Genomic DNA, 21,114 nt, shown 5'->3' on the forward strand with positions numbered 1-21,114 from the left:
GGGGGCCCCTCGCCCTCCAGCGCCTTGCACGAGGCCCTTGAGAATGCAGCCCCGCCAGGCCCTCCAACTGCGGTTCATCTTCCTACATTATTATTTAAGAAAAGCTTTTTTACTTAAAAAACTTTTTTCTAGCTGTTGAGCACAGGTAAGTCTAAGGAATACATTTTTTGTAAGTGCCTTTTGAGGCCATAACCCCTTGTCTCTGTGATGTCCTGACTGAGTTTTCTTCCTGGCTGTAATATTTGATTTTTAATCTAATGCTCTAGACCTCAATGATTTTCTGAACCTCAGTGGCCGGGGTGGGGATGCAGAGAGGACAGGAGTGGGGGTCAAGAAACTGCCAATCCGAGGAGTTCTACGTTATTCTGAACGCGGGAGTTTTAAGTCCCCCTCGAGGGCGGCCGCTTCTTTCCTCTGGGAGAAGCGCTCCCAAGGTTCTGCAGGGTAAAGCCAAGCGAAGAGGTTCTGCTCCAGAGGGGCGGCTGCGGCAGGCGAGGTGCTCCCTCCAGACCACCTTCCTCCGTGGATGCTGGACTTGCGCGGGGCAGGAAAGGCACCAGGGTTCAGGCTCTGTCGGGAGAGCTGCTTACCAAACCGTGTGGTGCGCGGTGGGCAGCCCCTCCACGTGAGGGCGGCTGCGGGAGAGGGGAGGGCCGACCCCGGGGCTCCTGCGAGGCAGGGCTGGGGTCTGTGGGCCCTGAGTCGCACACCTGGGACCCCGCCTCGGCCCCCCGATGCTGTCATTCTGCTCTGTGACCCTGCCGGCTCCCCCCATAAAGACCTGGGAGGGGGGCTGGGGAGGAGGTCTGGCCTGGCGCGGGGTGGAGTGCAGCCAGGGCTCCGCGAGACGCAGCAGCTGTCGTGCTGCCCCGAGGGCAGTGGCACTCAGGTGTTGGCACCGGGACGTCCCTGCAGGGTTCTAGAAACCTTCAGGGAGGAGAGCCTGGGGTCTGCAGCACAGGGACACGTGCACTCGGCCCTTGACAACCTGGGGGAAGTGGGGAAGTGAGGTCTGGGACAGCTGCCCACACCCGGGCCTTCCGCTGGGGGCCGGCGGATCCTTTCTGGAGGTTTTCTGGCCATGGGCCTTTGGCAACTGCTTCCTGGTCAGAGGTCACAGCCGCACAAGAGCTGTGCTCACCATCCTGAAATCAGCCACGCTTAAAAGCCCCGTCCTTCCCTCGTCGTAGGCCTTGAGTGTGCGCAGCATCGGCCTCCAGCAGCGCACAATTTGGGGTTGAATCCGCAGCAGAGCGGCGTAAAAGGAAGAAGTCTCAGCACCGCATTCTTTCTGGGAAAAGAACCAAAAACCAAGAGGAGGTAAGAAAGGAGCTTTCGGATGGGAAGGATGGAGCGGACAGGCCATGGCCCGAAGGGGAGGGAGGAGGGCTGCCAGCTCCTGTCGTCTTGGCCCCCTGCTCACTCCCCACCCCACGCTCCCAGCTAGGATGGAGTCAGCAAGCGCACATTTCAAGTCTATGTGTGGAATGATCACAAACAGCATCGCCTGTGCGCCTCCTTCTGCTCCTCCCCCACCCTGGGAGGAAGGTAGGTCTCCACAGCCCCATTTCCTGGATTGGGAAATGGAGGCTCAGGGAGGCTCCGCTTGACACCAACACCTGCCAGGCTGCCTCCCGGGGAGGCCCTCCCCACGTACTTGAGGGGAGAGACAGGCAGATAACCGGCCAATTTCAAAACACTCTGAGGGAAAAAAAGAGATTCAGCTGGGGTCTTCTAGTACGTTCTTATAATGAACAGAGTTTTTTAAAAAAATCACAAGGTTGTAATTATATCTAGTAATTAGACAGTACACTACACTACGATTATTTCATTTAGATGCTATTTATTAGATTGGAAACAAGGTATTTTAGCACGTTTTAGCCCCAAAGCACATCTGAGTATCACAGAGGTGGACTTTAGGCAGTCATGTGTAACACATTTGGGGGAAGTTTAGTTTAGTTTTTTTTTTTTGCGGTACACAGGCCTCTCACTGTTGTGGCCTCTCCCGTTGCGGAGCACAGGCTCCGGACGCGCAGGCTCAGCGGCCATGGCTCACGGGCCCAGCCGCTCCGCGGCATGTGGGATCTTCCCGGACCAGGGCACGAACCCGTGTCCCCTGCATCGGCAGGCGGACTCTCAACCACTGCGCCACCAGGGAAGCCCCGGGAAAGTTTAATTTTTAACATGGCACTACATGAAACAAATTAGCACAAAGTTAAACTGCTTTCAATTTTTGTATAATTTAGCACCTATGATAGAAACCAGATACCCTATAGCTTCGTTAGCTGCCAATTTATCCAATCAGCTGGTCAGCATGCACGGAAGAGAAGGGATTGTATGCGCACTTGTCCTTCCCACACCCAAGCTTGGCCTGAGAAAGGGTTTCCCATCCCAGCCCTGTACACCAACCCCTCCAGAAGTCCTCTAGAAGAGCCCCCCAAAGCAAAGCCCCAGCTCACTTCCACAGAGGGTGTCTCTGCTGTCAAAGTTGTAGAAAGCCCCCAAAGCACTAGAAAAGGCAACGGCCCTTTCAGCTACTCTGCCGGCAGACAGTTGGCATGGTGGGGCCTGGACAGCCTGCAGAGGGGACGGGGACTGGCACGGGGACCAGGCAGGGGCAGGAGCAGGGGCAGGCCCTGGCTACACTCTCTCCTGGGAAAGGCTCCCGGGGAGTCTCACCTCCTTGTCAATCATGCCCAGGATGTAAGACAGGACTAGCCTAAGCCGCAGAGCGGAGGCTGTGGGCACATCTGGGTGAAAGACCGGAGCTGGGGGGCGAGGCAGTGGCACACGGAGGCGAGCTGGGACATCTGCCCAGGGGCTCAGCACGCCTCCCCTCATTTACAGAAGGGGGAGCTGAGGCCGGGAGAGGTGGAGGAGGGCCAGAGCTGGGGGAGCCTTGAAGGCTGTGTGGTCTCCATGGTTCTCCAGCTATGTTCCTGTGTCCCCTGACGACCCACCAAGGACAGTGTTTTCTCCACTCACAGAAAAACTGAGCTAGAGAAAGAATTGTCTTAAGGTTAAGTTTTACTTCCTTAACTTGGCCTAAGCCTTTGCTTGGCTAAACTAGAAACTATGCTAAGATGGGGCCCGATTTAGCACAAAATGACAAATTTGGCTGCATGGAAAGTTCTGCGATGGAATCCACTGTTTGCTGGGCTAAGCCGCCAGCAGTCTTAAGCCGCCACCTATGCTGTCAGGTCTGCCCCACACCTCTGGTCCCCGCAGCTGAGTCCTACAGCAGCTGGTTTCAGCTGTGTTTGCTCCCAGGTCGACAAGGCCGGTTGTACTTGTTTAATTCAATGTAACTGAATTCAGCGTTATAGGTGATGGAATATGAGTGTGAAAAAGGCTTGTTCTACTTCATGCTGTGGAAAGACTCGAGAAAGGTGAGTCCGTGAACAGCGTGGCTGAAGTGGGTGTGGGTGAGAATCATAAAATGACAAACGATTAAGAAAAAAGGTAAAAATCTAGGGCACAGGCCCTCCAGTTGCCATTTAAGCATCTTTAGGGTCTCATTCCTCTTCAAGGAAACGAGAAGAGAACTGTAGACATGCATCATGGGTGTAGTTTACGCAAGAAAGAGAAAGGGTCTCCGACTGGCCGCCCACACCAGGAGCAAGGCCAGCCCGTCTCAGACAGTTGAGGAGTGAACCGGCGGTGATGTGTAAGCTACAGGCGCTTCCCTTTGCTGTGGTCCCACCCCACCTGCCTCTCCAGTGAACTGACCGAGACCCCCCGCTCCTGGTGGCCGTGTGAGCCGCTGACACTCTCCCCGACGCTCGCCACACAGAGGTGCCCGCGGGCATGTGCCACCCAGCCAGTTTGAGAACCTGGGATCCAGGCTGCTGGTTCCCAGTCTGGGGTCTCCAGGCCCGTATGGGGCCACCGTTTGTATGAAGTGAGACAATGGGATGTAGGCGGAACTGAGAAAAATGAAGGAAGCCCGTTCAGCCCCAGCCCCACCCCTTTCCTCTGGACGATCCACGTACCATTTTAGTCGCCTTCTGCAGTTTCATTCTCTGCATCAGCGAGGTTTCCTTTGCTTTTAACAGGAGGACGTAGCTCTGAATGAAGTTACAATAAGCAAACCTCCCGTTGTTCTTTAAGTCGTACTTGTCGATGAGCTGCCGGCACTCATCTCTGTTTACGCCCAGGTTGAATTTCTCCACGAGAGCTAAAGGCAAACATGTCAGTTCAGTTGGTGGCGGTCGGTTCACTCGTTCGTTTGATCACGCCTTCATTCACTCACTCATCACTGGCTGAGACGCCCTGTGCCTGCTTCACAGGCTCATGGCTGGTGGCTGGACAGATATGGAAACACACAGGCACGCGACGAGGTAAGTGCGGCAAGGAGGGAGGGGACCCGCGTCCTGCTGGGCCCCCTCGGTCCAGGCTTTGCCTGCCGGCCTGGCTTTGCACGGTCACCGTCACTGTGGTCACGGCAGTACGGACACGACACCATGGGGCTTACGAACGCAGGCGGGGAGAAGGCAGAGGGATGGTCCCAGCAGACGGGAGTTGGGGCAGAGCCGGGCAGGAGGGGAGAAGGGAAGGTTCCATGTGCTGGGGTTGAGTCCGGCAGGGGCCCGACTGGGGGTCAGGGATTCAGACTTGGCCCCCGAGCAAGCATTTTCCAACTGTGCTTCCGAGATACGCTCCCAAGGGTCTCCCAGGCTACACCAATTTATGCATTTTGAGTTTTCACCTTAATGATCTGAAATGTGTATTCTGCAACACATGGACCTCCCGGAAGAGACAACCGCCACGCGATTTGAGGGTTTGCGTCTGGCCTTCTGACTAGGGTCACGTCGATGCCCCACTGGGGAGTCCTCCTGGCTGCCCTGAGGTGGCAATGTCAGGATGTCAACACCCCCTTGCTTTGCACTCATACACGTGCTCAGTCTTTTACTAGGTATACAGCCGAAGCTTCTTTTGGAGTCATGACGCGTAATTGGAAGAGAGGTAGGATAAGGATTTTAGTTTAAGGTGAATGAGCTGATACTTCCACTGGACATCACGAAGGCAACAAGGTTTCTGGGAGTGGAACACTGTGCTGCATTAACTGTAGAGGTTAGTGAGGAAAACCAGTGGATGTGGGATTTATAGACATGATGTCTTCAAACCAGCACAGCCCAGAAGACGCTGCTGCGCTTGTGCAAACAGGTGTCTTTGCCTTTGCACAGAGGAAAGCAGTAGGAGGGCACGGTGCACCCAGGACATGGGCGGGGGGACCCAAGGGAATGGCCACTAGATGCCTTGGAGGTTCTAACTTGCAGAAGGCCATCCAACACGTACAGAAAATACAGAATGACTTCTGAAAATTAATCAGTGTGTTTTTTTTTTTCAGAGCACTGAACTTTGGATGCACTGTCAGAGCCGTGGATGGGGCGCTTACGGGAGTTCACGGTTAAAAAGAAAAACAGTGATGATGGTGATGATGATGAAGAACCGCAAGTTAGGGTTCGTCATGCTCAAAATCAAAAGAATTAACTAAAAAACAAGTGGGACGCCAACGTGCGTTGAAACCCACACGGGTGATTTCGTTTCAGCGAGACATGTCACATCAAATCAATGTCACATCGTTTAATTATAACTGATTTCAAATTTTTATATTTAACTCATAAGTGTTTTTTTTGGGGGGGCGAGGTAGGAGCCGTTCACTTAAAGAGTTTACACCATAAAAGTAGTTTATGTTGATATAGGAGGTTCTCAGGAAAAACGCTTTCCTTTAAAAGAGGTCCATATATTAAAGATGGCGGGGGTGGGGGATGGGCTGAGGGGGCTTTTAAGCAGAGGAGTGACCTGGTCAGGTTTTCCTGTAATGTGAAAGGTTGTGTAAACAGTATGCAACAATTAGTGGGAGTGTACGTCTAACTGGTCTTATTTCAAGACTACCCAAGTGCTACACGGCGAAAATCGAATCAACAGGGCAGAGCTGGGTCCCCAGCTGTCCCCTGCGCCCCGCCCATGTCCCACCTCCCTCAGCTCTCCAAGTCTGTCACCATTTACAACCTGCCCAGAGACCACAACCCACCCCGCGATATCACGTGCTGACCTGATCGGGAAGGTGTGGACCTGCCTGGTAGGGGCTGAGGCGTTAGGAGTCCTTGTCCCCCATCCTGGGGGTTTATCGAGGTGCTCCCCGCCGGGCCCCTGTTGTGTCACTCCCCTGCCGCCACCATGAGGAGTGGACTTGTGTGGGAGGTGACCCTGTATCCCCAGGGGGAAAGGGAACGGGACGCACCCTGGAACTCCGTGGCGGGGATCTCGCCCTGCTTGTTGGCGTCCCTCTCCTGGCACTCTCGCAGGAACTCGCGCCAGCAGCCCTGGATCTTCTTCCGCAGCTTATTCTCCACGGGCTCGCAGTTCTGCAGCAGCGGGGTTGTGCTCGCGGGGGTCTAGCAAGATAGAAAACTGTCTTGTAACCTGAGATTCCACACGGAAGTAATAAGGGAAACTCACAGATAGGACTCAGGCGCACAATTTCACAGGCAGCATTTTTTTCAGAAATAAAATGAAAAACAAAACAAAAACGGTAATGTTACCATTTTAACAGAAACAGGTTTGGAAACAAATATATAGTCGGCCCTTTCTGGCTTCTGGAGGCCTCCACATTCCTTGACCCGTGGCCCCGTCCCTCACCTTCAAAGCTGCAACGCCGGGTGGGTCTCCCCCAGACTGCATCTCTCCAGTATGACCCTTCTGCCTCTGTGTCCCCAGTGACCGGCCCGTGTGATTACCTCGGGCCCCCGGACACTCCAGGACAATCTTGTCTTGCAGTCAGCCGATTAGCAACTTTAACTCCCTCTGCAACCTTGACTGCCCCTCGCCATGTAAGGCACACATGACAGGTTCCGGGTCCTGAGGCGTGGATGCCTTCGGGATGCTTCATTCTGCTCCATACACCATCTTTAACTCACTCAATACTTTCCTTATGTGTTCACTACTCTTGCCCATCACCCCCAAGGCTGTAAACTCCGCAAGGGCAGGGACCTGTGTTCATTCTCCGCACGTGGTAGGCGTGCGATAAACACGTGTTGACCGAAGGCCCATGGAATGAATGAGTGCTCGCCGTGCACGAGGCTCGGCGGTGGGTGTGCTCCTGTGCCCGCCGGCATCCCCTCAACAACCCTCCCCTGGAGACACCGTCAAGCTTCTTGCAGAGGAAGGGGAGCCTCGGCGAGGCTGAGCCCCTCTCCCCATCCCAGGCCAGGGCGGCTCGGCCCAGGTCCAGGGCCGTGCGGTCAGACGGCCTGGGTTTGAAATCAGCTCTCTCTGTGTCTAACAAGCGACCTGAACTCACGAGGACCCTTCTTAGAGCCTCGTATCTTCAACCGTAAAACGGGTGTGACAACACTTACCTTGCGGGTCCTGTGGCCCACGGCGGGGCTGTCCGCCCCGGGGCATCTGCGTTCGTCTGAGAGGATGCCCTCCGTGTGGCTGACATGCCGCCCCCGCCCCCAAGGTCCCTCCCTGCTCTGAATCCTCTGTACTCTTCCCTCCCACACCCCCGTGCCCACAGCTACCTCCCCTCCCAGGCAGGTGACTGAGAGGACCCACCCGTGGCTCTCCTCTGAGCCCCCCGCCCCAGGCTCACCCTGGCCACCTTCTCGGTCACCCACACCCTGTGGGGACACTAGGACCCCAGCCCCAGCGGGACGCGGACCCAGTTAGATGCTGCGAGACGGGAACTCACGCAGGGGTGACTCCGCGGTTTGGACCCTGCTTTCAGGTCTCGAGTGGGCGACGACCCTGCAGACCTGCTTCTCTCTGAGACCTCAGGGACGCTGCACCCTCTCTGCGCCTTGGCCGAGGCGCCCGGGGCCGGCGGCGGGGCCGCCTTCCCCGAGCTGAAGCTGCTGAGGAAGTCCAGGTATTGCAGCCTTCCCTTGGCGTCGACGGGCATCTCGTCCCAGAGCCTATCAAACTGGCAAAGAAGCAGAGGTTACCTCCCAGGGTTAGTGGCAAACCCTCAGAAGTGGGGAAGAAGCCAGCGAAGAGGCGCTCTCCTCCGTAGGGGTCCAGGGCCCACGTCAAATGAAAAATTGAAAAAAGAAAAACGCCCATCCGGCTGCGGCTTCCCGGGAAAGCAGACAGGAGGATCGTGGGTGGCTTTTGCAGGACACTTTTTAATTGAATTGGGCCCTTAGCGAGCACGTTAAGGCCATTAAGTCTTGTGAGTGGTCACAGAGACTGAGCTGCAGGACAGAAGAATGTTTTAGGAGAAAATGCAAATCAAGCCGCAGCCCACCTCGCTCCTGGGAGCCCAGCCAGGCTCCTTCCTGCTCCTCGAAGGCCCCCTGGGCCCTGCGAACAACGCGCAGGTGCTGCAGCCCTCAGCCACCGCAGTTTTTCTCACCCTCAGGGCAAACAATGTCTTCTCACGAGATGAAAAGGGAGGCATCTGGAGAACAGCACAAGTTCACGGTTTTGTGTCGGTGCCGTCCGATGTCACGGGCTGGGTCAGGGCTACACGCGGCCCGGCAGGGATGTTGCAAAATGACTCAATGCCAAGTGAGCCGCCCTTGATGACTCGGGGGCTGTTCAGGGGGCCGAGAAGATGGTAATTTACTTCCAATTTGCTTTTCCACAGCCCCCGAGGCCCAGTGCAGCGGCCTCTCCACCCCTGAGGCCATGGGAGGGATGTTCCTACCCTGTGCCTGAACTTGGTCAGAAACCGGCTTGGCCTGTGGGCTCCACTGGGGTTTTCCAGAAGCATATTAAAAGGGACCATGTCCGGCTCTACTTGAAATTCTGGAAATGAAGTACTGAGGGGTGAGGAAGAGAGGGAGAATATTCCAGGCCCTGAGAAGGGAAAACGGCTTAGTTTGGGACAACATTCTTGATGTGTTTTAGCTTTTTATTTCGAAATCATTATAGATTTGCAGGAAGTTGCAAGAATGGTACAGAGAGGTCCTCAGGGACCCTCCACCCAACTTCCCTCCAAGGTTACATCTTACGTAACAACTTCATGTGTGTGTGTATAGTTCAGTGTCATTTATCACACCTGTAGTTTTATGTTGCTTTAATTTTGATCAATGAGGGAAAAGTACTTGGGGGAGTGGAAGTGAGGGTCCCTGAGAAAGTGCCCACACGGGCTCAGACAGGCCACAGCACCATCACCAAGGGCAGTAACCCCCGCACCGGTCTCCTCCAGGGAAGTTTTCCAGAACCACTGGGCAGACCGGAGCCTCTTCTCTCCCTTCTGGCATCCTGATGAAACCACCCATGAGGTGACACCTAGCCTGGCTGAGAGACTCCCCGAAGGATCCTCTGAGATTCATCTTTAAATGCCAACCATCTTGCAAAGGTGCTAGCACACAGTAGGTGCTCAATACATGTTTTTTTTTTTAACGGCTGAAGATCCGTATCACATGATAAGACTGATCAGACAATGGGAAGACCCTTTAGAAATGAAGAGGGATTGGAGGCAAGGGCTAAACCGTGTTCCAACCACAACTCTCAGGAAGGGCTTTAAGGAACAAAGATGTGGCTTAAAGGAGGGTGGGCTGCCGGTGGGCTCTCATGCTCTCGTATCTCAGCAAGACTTGGGAGGCAAGTGGGAGGAAGGTCATGTGATTAAGGACAGATACAAAGGATGGGCATGAATGCTTCAGGAGGCAGTGCAGAGCTGAAGCATGGAAATGAGGACGCCTGCAGAACGGCCACGGACAACAACAGGGGCTCGTTCTCAGGCAGGTGAGGCAGGCGCCCACCACCTTCCTGATGAAAGCCTGTGAGGCAAGCGAGGTCAAGGTAGGACCGCGCAAACCCTATTCTTATCCTATTTTAACTAAAGGGGCTTCAACGGGCAGAATACACATTGCTAGGACGGGCCTGGGAGGGTGGGGAAGTGGAGGCCCACGTGTGGCTCTTCAGCCCTGATGGGTTACAGCCCAGGACACTGATGCAGCCTGGAGATGCAGCACAGGATGGCAGCTGGTGTGGGCTGTGGGGACAGGAGGGGCATCAGAAGACTGGAAATGGGTACCACAGAAGTAGACTCTGGAAACTTATGGGCCTGTGAGCTGGACGTGAGACCCGGGTAAAATTCCTGTGGTTTGTGAAGGAACTGAAAGGCAAGTTCATTGCATGTCAGCAAGTTTCCAGGTCACGGGGCAGAATGCACGCCTGCTGAAAGGTCCCCTGGAAACGCAGAGTAGCAGACAACTACCTTCTAACTACTTAAAAATTCACCACTTCGGGTTCCGCTTCTGCTTGTGATGTGGAAAGCGGCAAGCGAACGCCACTCCCATTCTAACAAGAAAAAGCCAAATACCTACAAACTCAGAACTTTCCCTGAGCCCATGAGACAGTTGAGGTTGCAGGAGCCGAGGGGACTGAACTCCACGGAGCCCCGAGGCTCCAAGGAGAGCCCGACGCGCCAGCTCTCATGCCTGGTGGGGCTCAGGAGGAAGTGCGAGGGTGGGAAGAAATCAACCGAGATGTTAGCGAATTCCTAAAGGCCAAGCTGGGCTGGCGCTCAGGCTAGAAGAGCTGGGAGTCACGGGCACAGGGAACGCTCACACTCACAAGCTCTCCTCCGCAGCCTTTGCCACTGCTCCCAAGAGGCACGTGAAGCCACTGGTGGGGGATGGACGTGAAACACTGCCCGCTTCTCCAGACCCTCCTCTACTGAGAAGCAAAGCCATGGGCGGAGCCATAGCAAACCCACTCAAGCCCGGGGGCCCTGGGCAATCTTCTGCTGGAGGGATCTGACGCTGGGGAGAAGTAGCAACAACAAATTCAAATGTAGCTCAATTACCCACCAGACTGATTCAACAACGCTGCCACACTCATAGCCTGACAGAGAAGAGGTGCGCCCATTTCCAGGCATAAATATCATTGATGCCACCATCTCTACTATTCTTCTTCGCACTACGTCTGGCATTCAATTTTTTAAAAATCTTGAGACATACAAACAAAGGAAAAACTGACCCATTGACAAGAGATACAGCCATCGACAGACAAGAGTCGGAGATGAGCCCACTGTGGGGACTGTCAGACGGGAGCATTAAAACAACTGTGGCTAATACGTTAATGGATCTAGTAGAAAAGGTACCCAGCATGCATGAACAGACGGGGAGTTTCAGCAGAGAGGTGCAAACTATTTTTTTTTAATGCATTGTCCCTCTAAAGAAGATATACAGATGACCAACAAACACATGAAAGGATGCTCAACATCACTAATCATTAGAGAAATGCAGAACAAAACTACAGTGAGGTACCACCTCACACCAGTCAGAATGGCCATCATCAAAAAATCTAGAAACAATAAATGCTGGAGAGGGTGTGGAGAAAAGGAAACCCTCTTGCACTGCTGGTGGGAATGTGAATTGGTACAGCCACTATGGAGAACAGTTTGAAGGTGCCTTAAAAAACTAAAAATAGAACTACCATAGGACCCAGTAATCCCACTACTGGGTATATACCCTGAGAAAGCCATAATTCAAAAAGAGTCATGTACCACAGTGTTCATTGCAGCTCTATTTACAATAGCCAGGACATGGAAGCAACCTAAGCGTCCATCGACAGATGAATGGATAAAGATGTGGCACGTATATACAATGGAATATTACTCAGCCATAAAAAGAAACAAAATTGAGTTATTTGTAGTGAGGTGGATGGACCTAGAGTCTGTCATACAGAGTGAAGTAAGTCAGAAAGAGAAAAACAAATACCGTATACTAACACATATATATGGAGTCTAAAAAAAAAAAAAAAGGTTCTCAGGAGCCTAGGGGCAGGAAAGGAATAAAGACACAGATGTAGAGAATGGACTTGAGGACACAGAGAGGGGGAAGGGTAAGCTGGGACGAAGTGAGAGAGTGGCATGGACATACATACACTACCAAATGTAAAACCGATAGCTAGTGGGAAGCAGCCGCATAGCACAGGGAGATCAGCTCAGTGCTTTGTGTCCACCTAGAGGGGTGGGATAGGGAGGGTGGGACGGAGACACAAGAGGGAGGAGATATGGGGATATATGTATATGTATAGCTGATTCACTTTGTTATAAAGCAGAAACTAACACACCATTGTAAAGCAATTATACTCCAATAAAGATGTAAAAATAAATAAATAAAATGCATTGTCCTTATTCAAACACAACAGGGAAATAGGATTAAACAGAAATGGAGAAGAAACCCATGGCATTCGAGGCATGGTATGATGCAGGTGGAGGGCGGTACTCTCTCAGGAACAGGGACAAGAGGCCCCCATGTGAGATGGGCAGTTAGAACCAAGCCATCACCCACTACCTGACGTAGCAACTGGAACTGGCCTGTGCTGCTAGTGTCCACAGTCACTGAGGACAAAAGCCTAGAGGCCAAGGCAGGAGGAGTCCAGTCCCTAGGACCAGGCCCAGACAACTGTAGGACCAGCCGGCGGTGGCGACCACGCTGAGGAGACCCACCTGGGCGAGCTGCGTGGGGAGCATTTGGGACTTATCCGAACAGCCCGGCTGGCTCCTCTCTCCTCACTCACTCCTACCTCACCCCTTGTCTCAGAGGAGCATTCTGGTAAAAAGGAAGTGGCATGAGTAGCTCAGCCCCTGCCTTTCTTTCCACTGGGATCGGGGCCCTGCAGAAAGCATGTGATAATTAGCAGATGTCGCATCAACACCGAGAGATGCTGGAAGGCAACTGAGAAACCGCTTGAAAGGGTCAGGGAGAGAAAACTTGGACCTAGAATTCTATCCCCAGCCAAACTATCTTTTGAGGACGAAGGTGAAATAGGGAAGCTCTCGGGCTTCCTCTCCCCTGAAAGAGCAAGTAAAGATGTACTTGAGCAAAAAAGAAAGTGAACAGGAAGGAGAGCAGGACAGAAGGTGTGACTGTGGACAATGGACCAGTGAGGCGCCCCACGCCCGCCCTCCCCTCCCCCCTGCCCCCCACAGCACCCCATCCACGGCTCCTTTGGCTTCCCCATCCTCTACTCCCCTTCTCACTCTTCCACCCACATCCATTAGCAAATTCTGCTGCCTCCAACTCTGAAACGCATTCATGATCCAACCTCCGCTGTTCCCAGCCATCCACCTGACCCAGGTCTTTAATCAGATGTTGCCTTCTCAGGGGCCTCCCCTGACCGCCCTACTCACAACACACCCTCCCAATTCCCTAGCACTACCCTCTTCCCTGCTTTTCTTTTGGCCTAGAGCATTTGTCACCATCCAACATACACACATTTTGTTCACTGTCTGCCAGCCCCTCAGGGAACACAGACCCCACGGGCAGGGTGTGTCTCTGGTGTCCACTAGCCGCTGGCAGCATCACCATCTAAGCAGCGTGCCCACTGTGCCTGCTTCGAGGATGCTGCCTCTGCCTGCATTGCTCTCTCCCGTCTTCTCTCAGAGGCAACGCCCACATTCCAGCATTGTGTCCTCAGGGAAACAGCCCTGACCCCTCGGTCCAGGTCAGCCCCCAGCTCTGCTCTCCCAGCACGCTGCACGTCCCTTTGCACCAGAGAGCGGTGTGGAGTTACAGAAATAATGTACCGCAGGTGTTTAACCTCTCTCTACCCTCCCAGGATGCAGACTCAACGGAGGCAGGGAGCAGGCCCGCCTTGGTTCCCTCGGACCTAACATCACCACTCTGAGCTCAGAGGGCCCCCAATAAGTGAAGGAGTGACGCGTGCTGCCTTCGGGCACTCATGGTGCAGCCAACACAGGAAGCTCTGTGCCCACGAACACGCAAGGGTGTCCCAGGGGCTCAGCCGGATGATGGAGAGCTCAAGGTAGGGGGGCGGGGAGGGCAAAGCGGGCCGTGGCCAGCTCCAGCAGGTAAAGGTGCGGTCAGAAAAGGCTTCACTTGGCTCGAAGTGAGTCTGGAAGAGGGAGTCGGTGTGGCCAGATACAAGGGGGCGGGGGAAGGGGCAGGCAGGGACTGCACGGGCAAAGATGGGGAAGCCAGAACTGCAGCCTGGGCAGAGGCGAGGGCACCTGGATCTGCCTGGGAGCACTGTCCCATTTCAGAGGGAAGGACATTGAAGCTCAGAGAGGTTGAATAATTCTCCAAGGTCACACAGCTGGACGGGTGCAGAAGCAGGGTCGAAACCCAAGTCTGCCTGCATTTTTCTCTCTTCCTGAAGCTGTCTGTTTTAGAAATATCACATCTGGAATGCTCAGAAATGTTTGCTGGTTCCTTCCCCTAATAGAGCTGCACATTCAAAGTCCTCATGTGGTCGCTATGGACTGACCTAAATCGCCTCACCAGGACAGGCTCTCCCCATGGGATCTCTATCTTAAGCCAGATCCAGGTGGACCCAGTTCCACAGGCTTTTATAACACGCTTCATGCAGAGCCATGAAGACCTGTCAGTGTCTGGCTGCATCCGCTCTGAAAGTCGCTCTCCTTTTCTGAAAGGTTAATTGTGCCAAAAGGTTTCCAAAGATGTGGCGCTTCCCTACTTACGGAGCTCTGTAAGCCAAGAAAGCTGGCCCCTCAGATTCACGATGATCGGAATTTTAGAGATAAGTCTTTAGAATGTAGATAAACGAAGTCATGGAATCTGTACCTGAAAACCGTTTAACGTGGTCGGAACTGTCCCAGTATCTCGGGTGAACTCTTCCCCATGATGGCATGAGGGGTCTAGACATGTCAAGAGTGCAAATGACTTCTGTGTCTTACTGTGCCAGACACTGGGCCATCCAACCAAGAAGGTCGCTGGCTAAGCAACTCATGCAAGGAGAAAGCAAGTGGATCTCTGGGGCTTTTGTTTTCTGTTTACTAGCCTGTATCTAGAAGCATCCTTCCCAAATATAGCACAATTTCTGTTAATCATCACCCAACTTAAACCACGGTACTCATGCCAGACTTTGATGCTCTCAATGGTGCAGACTGTCTTTGAGATGTGTCCGTGTACTTTTAGAAAGCAGCATTCAAAAGCAAGTGCTTGATTTTTTTGTAGGGGGTGGGGGGTGGGGGGTGCTGTCTGTGACGGGAATGGTGAAGCTTTCTTAGTGGGCAATTAGAATCAAATTCTCTGTTATGAATGCCAGATATGCCGGCATGTCATTAATTTATACCTATAATTAGAGTAAAATTTTGCTCATTTAGATGGAATGAAAAATCTTTATTACTAAAAACCTTTATTACCAACCTTTATTAGTTGGCCCCATAGAATAATAAATGCAACTGTACTAATTTTAAAGGCTTCTCTCCATTTGTAGTGATGGAGAGAAGTATTGATATTTGCAAATAGAGAGCTCACTTGGCTTGGAGGCTCTGTGGGACAGAACTGTTTGGAAATAGGGCATTGTTTTTGCTTAGCAGAAATGATCATAATGCCTAAAAGAGGTGATATTTTAGGAAAGTGAAATCTGATGTTCATATTACTAATATCTTTAACAAATTCATTCTTTAGGGCAGTGAGTTCAGAGGCCTAAGTAGGGATGGAGGGTGGACGTGATGATCACCCCTCCCCGTGAATACTTCCAGTCCTTACCCTAAAACTCTGACAATGTGAGACTTGAGTTTGGAGTGACCCAGCTCTGGAGGGGAAAGAATGACATTTCCACACGGGGAGCTGTAGGAAGCCCCCTGGGCTGGGCCTGAGCAGAGCCAGGAGGAAGAGGGGAGGCGGGGCTGCTTTTGTGAGTATTTTGGAGTTCCTTTCTCATCTGAACTATTCTCTGGGAATGGATGGGGCATCAATTCACCTGAGAACTGAAGAGGGATGGTAGCAGTGCATTTTCTGGGAAGAAGGGAAATCTGCTTCTGGGACTGGATCAGTGGTGCTCTGTTACCGGCTGTTCAGCCCCTGGACTGCTGGGATGGGGGTGGGAACGTGGACACTGTCCACTCACTGGGACATGCTGAGCACCTGCTCTGTGCCAGGCTCCGTTTCAGTGCTGGGGGCACAGTGAGGACCAAGCAGCCAGGGCTCCGCTCCCCACTGCGGACGTTCAGTGAGATTATCGGCTGATGCCAGTGACCAAGGCAGGCCCCTGGAACGCCGTCCTGCTGGGAGGTGCTCTTGCCCTAGGAAAGCCACGAAGGGCCAAAGAGGCCAGGGCAGCAGGTTGCTAGAGCTTTGAGCTAAAAAGAGCCAAGCTCAGTCCTTGGGGAAGAGACCGCAGAGAAACTCTCGTGAGGGATCTGTGATGGGCAAGAGGCCCTCAGAGAGGGTGGCCTGTGTCCAGCCTGTGGACAGTGGAGAGGCCCACTGGGGGTGGGCGTGTCACCAGCATGCTTGGGGCGGTAGCTCCAGAGCATCCAGAAACGCCGGCAGCAGAACCAGGGAGAGGCCGGGAGCCGCGAGGTGGTGGGAGCGTCAGAGCAGCCTACCGGCTCTACATCCGCCCTTAGCCCCGCACTCCCAGCTCAGATGTGGGGAGACACTGGCCCCCTCTTAGGATCACTTAAGCCCAGGAATGATCTGGGGAAGGAGGAAGAAGGACAGTGGTAGCTGGAGCCGAGTTTAATTTGATTTTAAAAATAAAAGTGATATTATTTGCACCCTGATTGAAATGGTGCGATTCATCCCTGTTACATAAACAGAAAGCTCCGTGAGTCTCCGGTAAGATTTAAAACTAAATAACAACAAAAAATGTTCAAGTATTTAAAAAACTAGAGAACAGTCTTAAACTCTTTACGCATCGCTTAGGAGGCGAAACGAAATGCGTTTCTTACTTGCTCATCCGTCAGAACTTGGACGTGGCGAGTACAAATGGACCGGAACTCGTCCCTGGAGACGGTATTGGTCCGCATGGTGTCGAAGTTCTCAAACTCCTGGGCGATCGTTTTGTAGTGGAAGGTCACAGCTTTGTGGAGCCGGGCCAGGACCTCTTGGTTTGCCATTTCCTTGGGAGATATGGGCGGCGGGCCTTTGGGCATCTTCTCAGCCCACTCAGCAGCAGCCTGGGCAAAACAGAAAGGAAAATTGATCCATTTAATAAGTAAAGAATCATCTTGGCTCCGCGTGCTTCAGCCAGGGCAGGTCCTGGGAGGTCCAGCTTAGTGAGGAAGATGAAGAGGCAGGAGACAGTGTGACCCAGAGGCCCGACTGCAGGGGCAGATTTGGCGGAAGGGGAAGCCTGGGCTGACCTGCCACGGAGGAGAAGCAGAGCATGTCGGCCCCCGTGGGGCAGGGCAAGGGGCCGGGCCAGGCCTGGGGAGGGCGCACCTCTTCCCCTCGTCCCTTCACTCGTTCAGCCTGTCCTCTGGTTTGTGTAACAAGCACGCGGTGAGTGTCTGCTCTGAGCGGTAAGGGAATCAACAGGGATGTGGATCCAGACTGCTTTCATTTTCCGAACCTCAGTTTGATTAATTTACACTGCCAGCAGTTAGAATGTGAAAGGCGGTTTTGGATGGCTGCTACCGCATTGTGCTGCAGCACCGCTGTCGGCTAAGTGTCCCTTTGGGTCTGAAACTTTGAGACCCGCAGGGATTTGATCCTGATGAGCGCAGGTTCCTGCAGTTGGAGGCTGTGGGGACAACGGAGCCGCCCGCTTCAGCACCCCTCGTAGGGCAAGGACAGCCGGGTGTTGGGAGGTGCTTTCAGGGCCTGGGGGCGCTGTCCAGGGTGCTGAGAATCCCCGAGGAGGGACAGGCCCTGTCTGCACCCCAGGACAGCTTTCTGCGGGGAGGAGTGAGCCACGAGGAAAGAGGAGCAGAGGAAGGATCTTTTTACTGGATGTTTAGGCTGACGTGCTGGCAAAGGGCTCGTGGCCAGGTGAGCTGCAGGGGACTTCAGCCCACGTTCAGCATCTCAGTGTGCATCGGCTGACGATCCGTGTGGTGGACAGACCACAGGAAGAGCAGGGAAGTTCCTTAGTGACCATCGGCAGCCCTGGAAATGACAAGGGCCTCTGTCTATCCTGGGCACTAAGGAGACTGGAGCTGGAAGGGCGAAGCCGGGGTGGGGGGCGGCTGAGTCCCCAGCCTCCTGCGAGGGCAGTGAACAGGGCCAGGGCTGCAGCCCTGATGTGCCTCTACTTGCTGCAATTAGGAAAAGGCCCCGAAGCTACACCTGTGGTCACTGCATCAGCAGGTCGGCTCCTGGAGTATGAGGACGGGATGGAGTCCCGGGGTGGGAGGGGAGACCGGGCTCCGTGAGAACCCAGGGGTAGCGGAGGCATGCATGCTGCCCCCGTACCAGAGTGGATTCTCAGATACACTGGGTTTCTCCACATCAAAACCCTTCATGACTGTTAGCTAGGATAACAGTTCTTTCAAAGCACCAGCACTTTACCAGATGATCAATCTAATCCCCCCAGCCTGTATTAAAACTTGGTCACGATTCAGGTTCAGCAATTCCATAGCAATATAGGTACTATATGCTACTAGCCTTCAGGACAGAGCATAACGTTACTTTATGAAATTGTATCAAACACAAGATGCTGCTGGGAATATCCCCCAAAACGTGAACATACACACACTCAGACCACAGCCCACCACATCCTTGACCACCCACAGGTTAACAGAGGCTTTTAAACATGTCCATTTGGAGCCATCTGTAAAGCGAATGAACGCCTTTCTTTCTTCATTCTAGAAAAAAAGTGATGTTACAGACACATCTTACACTTGTTCAAACAGTTGAAAATGCACCCCCTGTATCTAGGTAGGAGGGCCTTTCCCTAAACATCGCAAGGGGTGTTGGTGCTCAGAGAGTACAGGGACCTTTTCTGGATGGAGACTCAGTCTCGAAGTCCATCCTTACACTTGTCACACCTTTGGGGCCTGAGGAGGACGCACCCCAGGTGAACATAACTGGAAGAAGCACAGGTGGTCTTGTCCCGCAGGGGAAGGCGGGTCCCCGGTCTGAGGCCAGACTCTGCCTCTAACCGGCTATGCGACCCCGCAAGCCACTTAACCATGCTTCCCTCAGTTTCCTTATCTTTCCAGGAGGAATCAAGGCTCCCCTGAGACGGCGTGTGTGACTGCTCTTTGAAAGCGTTAACACACAAAACGAATCGGAAACACTACTATTTTAACAACAGATATGGAAGAATTCTAACAAAGTAGGATGGGCAACCTTAAGTTAATATGCTTTAAACTCTGGAGGAAATTGAATCATTTTCGAGCAAAATATAGATTACTAAATTTAACTTAAGTAATAGGAAAGCCTGAATAGACAGGTAACCACCAAAGAAATTTAAAAAGCTCTTAAAAGATCTACCATCTATCAGTAAAAAGGTGTCAAGCCTAGATAATTTTTACATTAGTCAAATTATTCCAGATATATATAGTATTCCAGTTCATTTTATGTTACCCTAATACAAAAGTGTGATAAAGAAAACACTTGGAAAGAAAAATATAAGCCAATCCAGTTTATGGATATAAATGCAAATGCATCAAAAAAAGAAAACTTGAGGAATATTTAGTGCCATATTTTAAAAGGGCCTACCAAGATCAATTAGGGTTTATTCCAAGAATAAGAATCCGTCAAGAATTAGCAAAACTTCAATTCCTTATATTAGCAAAGGTCACATATCAACAGATGGCAAAATGGCATTTAACAAAATTCGGCAGTCGCTCCTGACTAAATGGTATAGAATAGAACAGAACATATAAACTACATGGAAATAAAATGAACATCCTAAACACGAGAATATTAACAGACACTATCTGCAAATATGTTACATGGGTGAAACACTGAAGCACTTCCATTAAAGTCAGAAACAAGACAGGCACACTCGCTGTCAGTTCTGCTAGTCACATTTTTAGAGGTTCCAGCTTTTGAAATAAGACAAGATGAAATAAACAGTATAAATGTTGAAAAACAAGGTTTATCATTATTCGGGATATGATTTTACAACTAGAAAATCTCAAGACAATGAGGAAAGTGGCTGGATTCAAGTAAAAAATACCAAAAAAAACAATACTTCTTTTTTAAACAGTAAATATAACTAGTTAGAAATTGCATTGTGAAAAACAATCCACATTCACGTTAATGACAAAGCTACTGAATACCTTGGGATAGATTACATCTGAAAGGCATAAGACCTATACAAAGAAAGCCATACACATTCTACTGAAGGTTATTAATGCAAGACTGGAATGAAAAGAGACACATACTATGTCCTGGATGTGAAGACTCTACTTCCAAAGGTAAAACCTTTCTCAAATTATAAATCAGTAAAACTCTAGTAAAAATCTCAATGGCTTGGGATTGACATACACACACTAATATGAATAAAATGGATAACTAACGAGAACCTGCTGTATAAAAAAATAAAGAAAAATTAAAAAAAAAGAAAAAATATCTCAATGGATATTTGGGGGACTCATTAGACATAGATATTAAAGTTGGTAAAGAAAAAGAAATATGTGAGATTTGCCATGAAATTTTTGGAAACGGCTAGCAATGATGTTTTTGAGCCGCCAGATATAAAAACACCATAAACTTGATATAATCAGAATAATAGAATCAGAAGAGCTAGGCCCAGAATATACAAATAAATCAGTGGACACGGCTGGCTGACTCCAAGATAACCTTGGGGGAGAGAGGCCCTCCCAAGCGAAACAGAACATCCGAGTTTCACAAAGGAAAATTCTTTCTTCTTTCTTGAGTCATCAGCGTCAAAACACAGTCCTTCTGAGGTCCCCATCTCAGCAAATGGAAATTGTCCCAGTGGCTCAGAATAGAGTCCTCTGTGACGGATCTTTCTATCACTCATACCCAAACCACCCGCAAATCCCAGGGGCTCTGCTCCCAGTGCATACCTGGAAGCTGACCGCTCTACCCTCACCCCCTGGTCCAGGCTGCCATCATCTTGCACGGATTATTGCATCAGCCTCCCTGTTTCCACCCTCAGTCTTTTAAAGTACACACACACACGGGTCAGCACTTGTTCTCTGGATGGAGGGGTAAGGGAGGGCAGAGCCATAATCAAAAAGCCATAGTCATTTTCCCCTGAGGACGATCTCTTTAAAGTGCAAATCAGGTCAAGCACAACTCTCAAACGGCTTCCCATGTTGCTCAGAGTAACAGGCAGGGTGTCACAATGGCTTGCCCATGACTCTCTCTGACCTCACTCTGTGAGAGCCTCCTGCTGTGCTTCCTTCACAGCAACCTCCTTCCTGCCTCAGGGCCTTTGCACTTGCTCTTCTCGCCCTTCTCACAGGGTTTTTATCACGTTCCCGAGTTGAACTCCAGATTCTCTCTCGCA

The 21,114-nt window shown here is 51.7% G+C and overlaps 1 protein-coding gene across 1 annotated transcript in view; it reads right to left on the minus strand.

Moving 5' to 3' along the window:
- The window catches only part of EFCAB6 (EF-hand calcium binding domain 6), a 177,931-nt gene that overhangs the window by 2,966 nt on the left and 153,851 nt on the right, over positions 1–21,114 (minus strand). Inside the window, 5 exon segments of the mRNA XM_033404957.2 lie at positions 1,142–1,291; positions 3,993–4,177; positions 6,248–6,401; positions 7,700–7,930; positions 16,634–16,861. Of these exon segments, the coding sequence (XP_033260848.2) occupies positions 1,142–1,291; positions 3,993–4,177; positions 6,248–6,401; positions 7,700–7,930; positions 16,634–16,861 (948 nt within the window).

Source organism: Orcinus orca, chromosome 11, assembly GCF_937001465.1.
Source record: "Orcinus orca chromosome 11, mOrcOrc1.1, whole genome shotgun sequence".
Lineage (NCBI taxonomy): Eukaryota > Metazoa > Chordata > Mammalia > Artiodactyla > Delphinidae > Orcinus > Orcinus orca.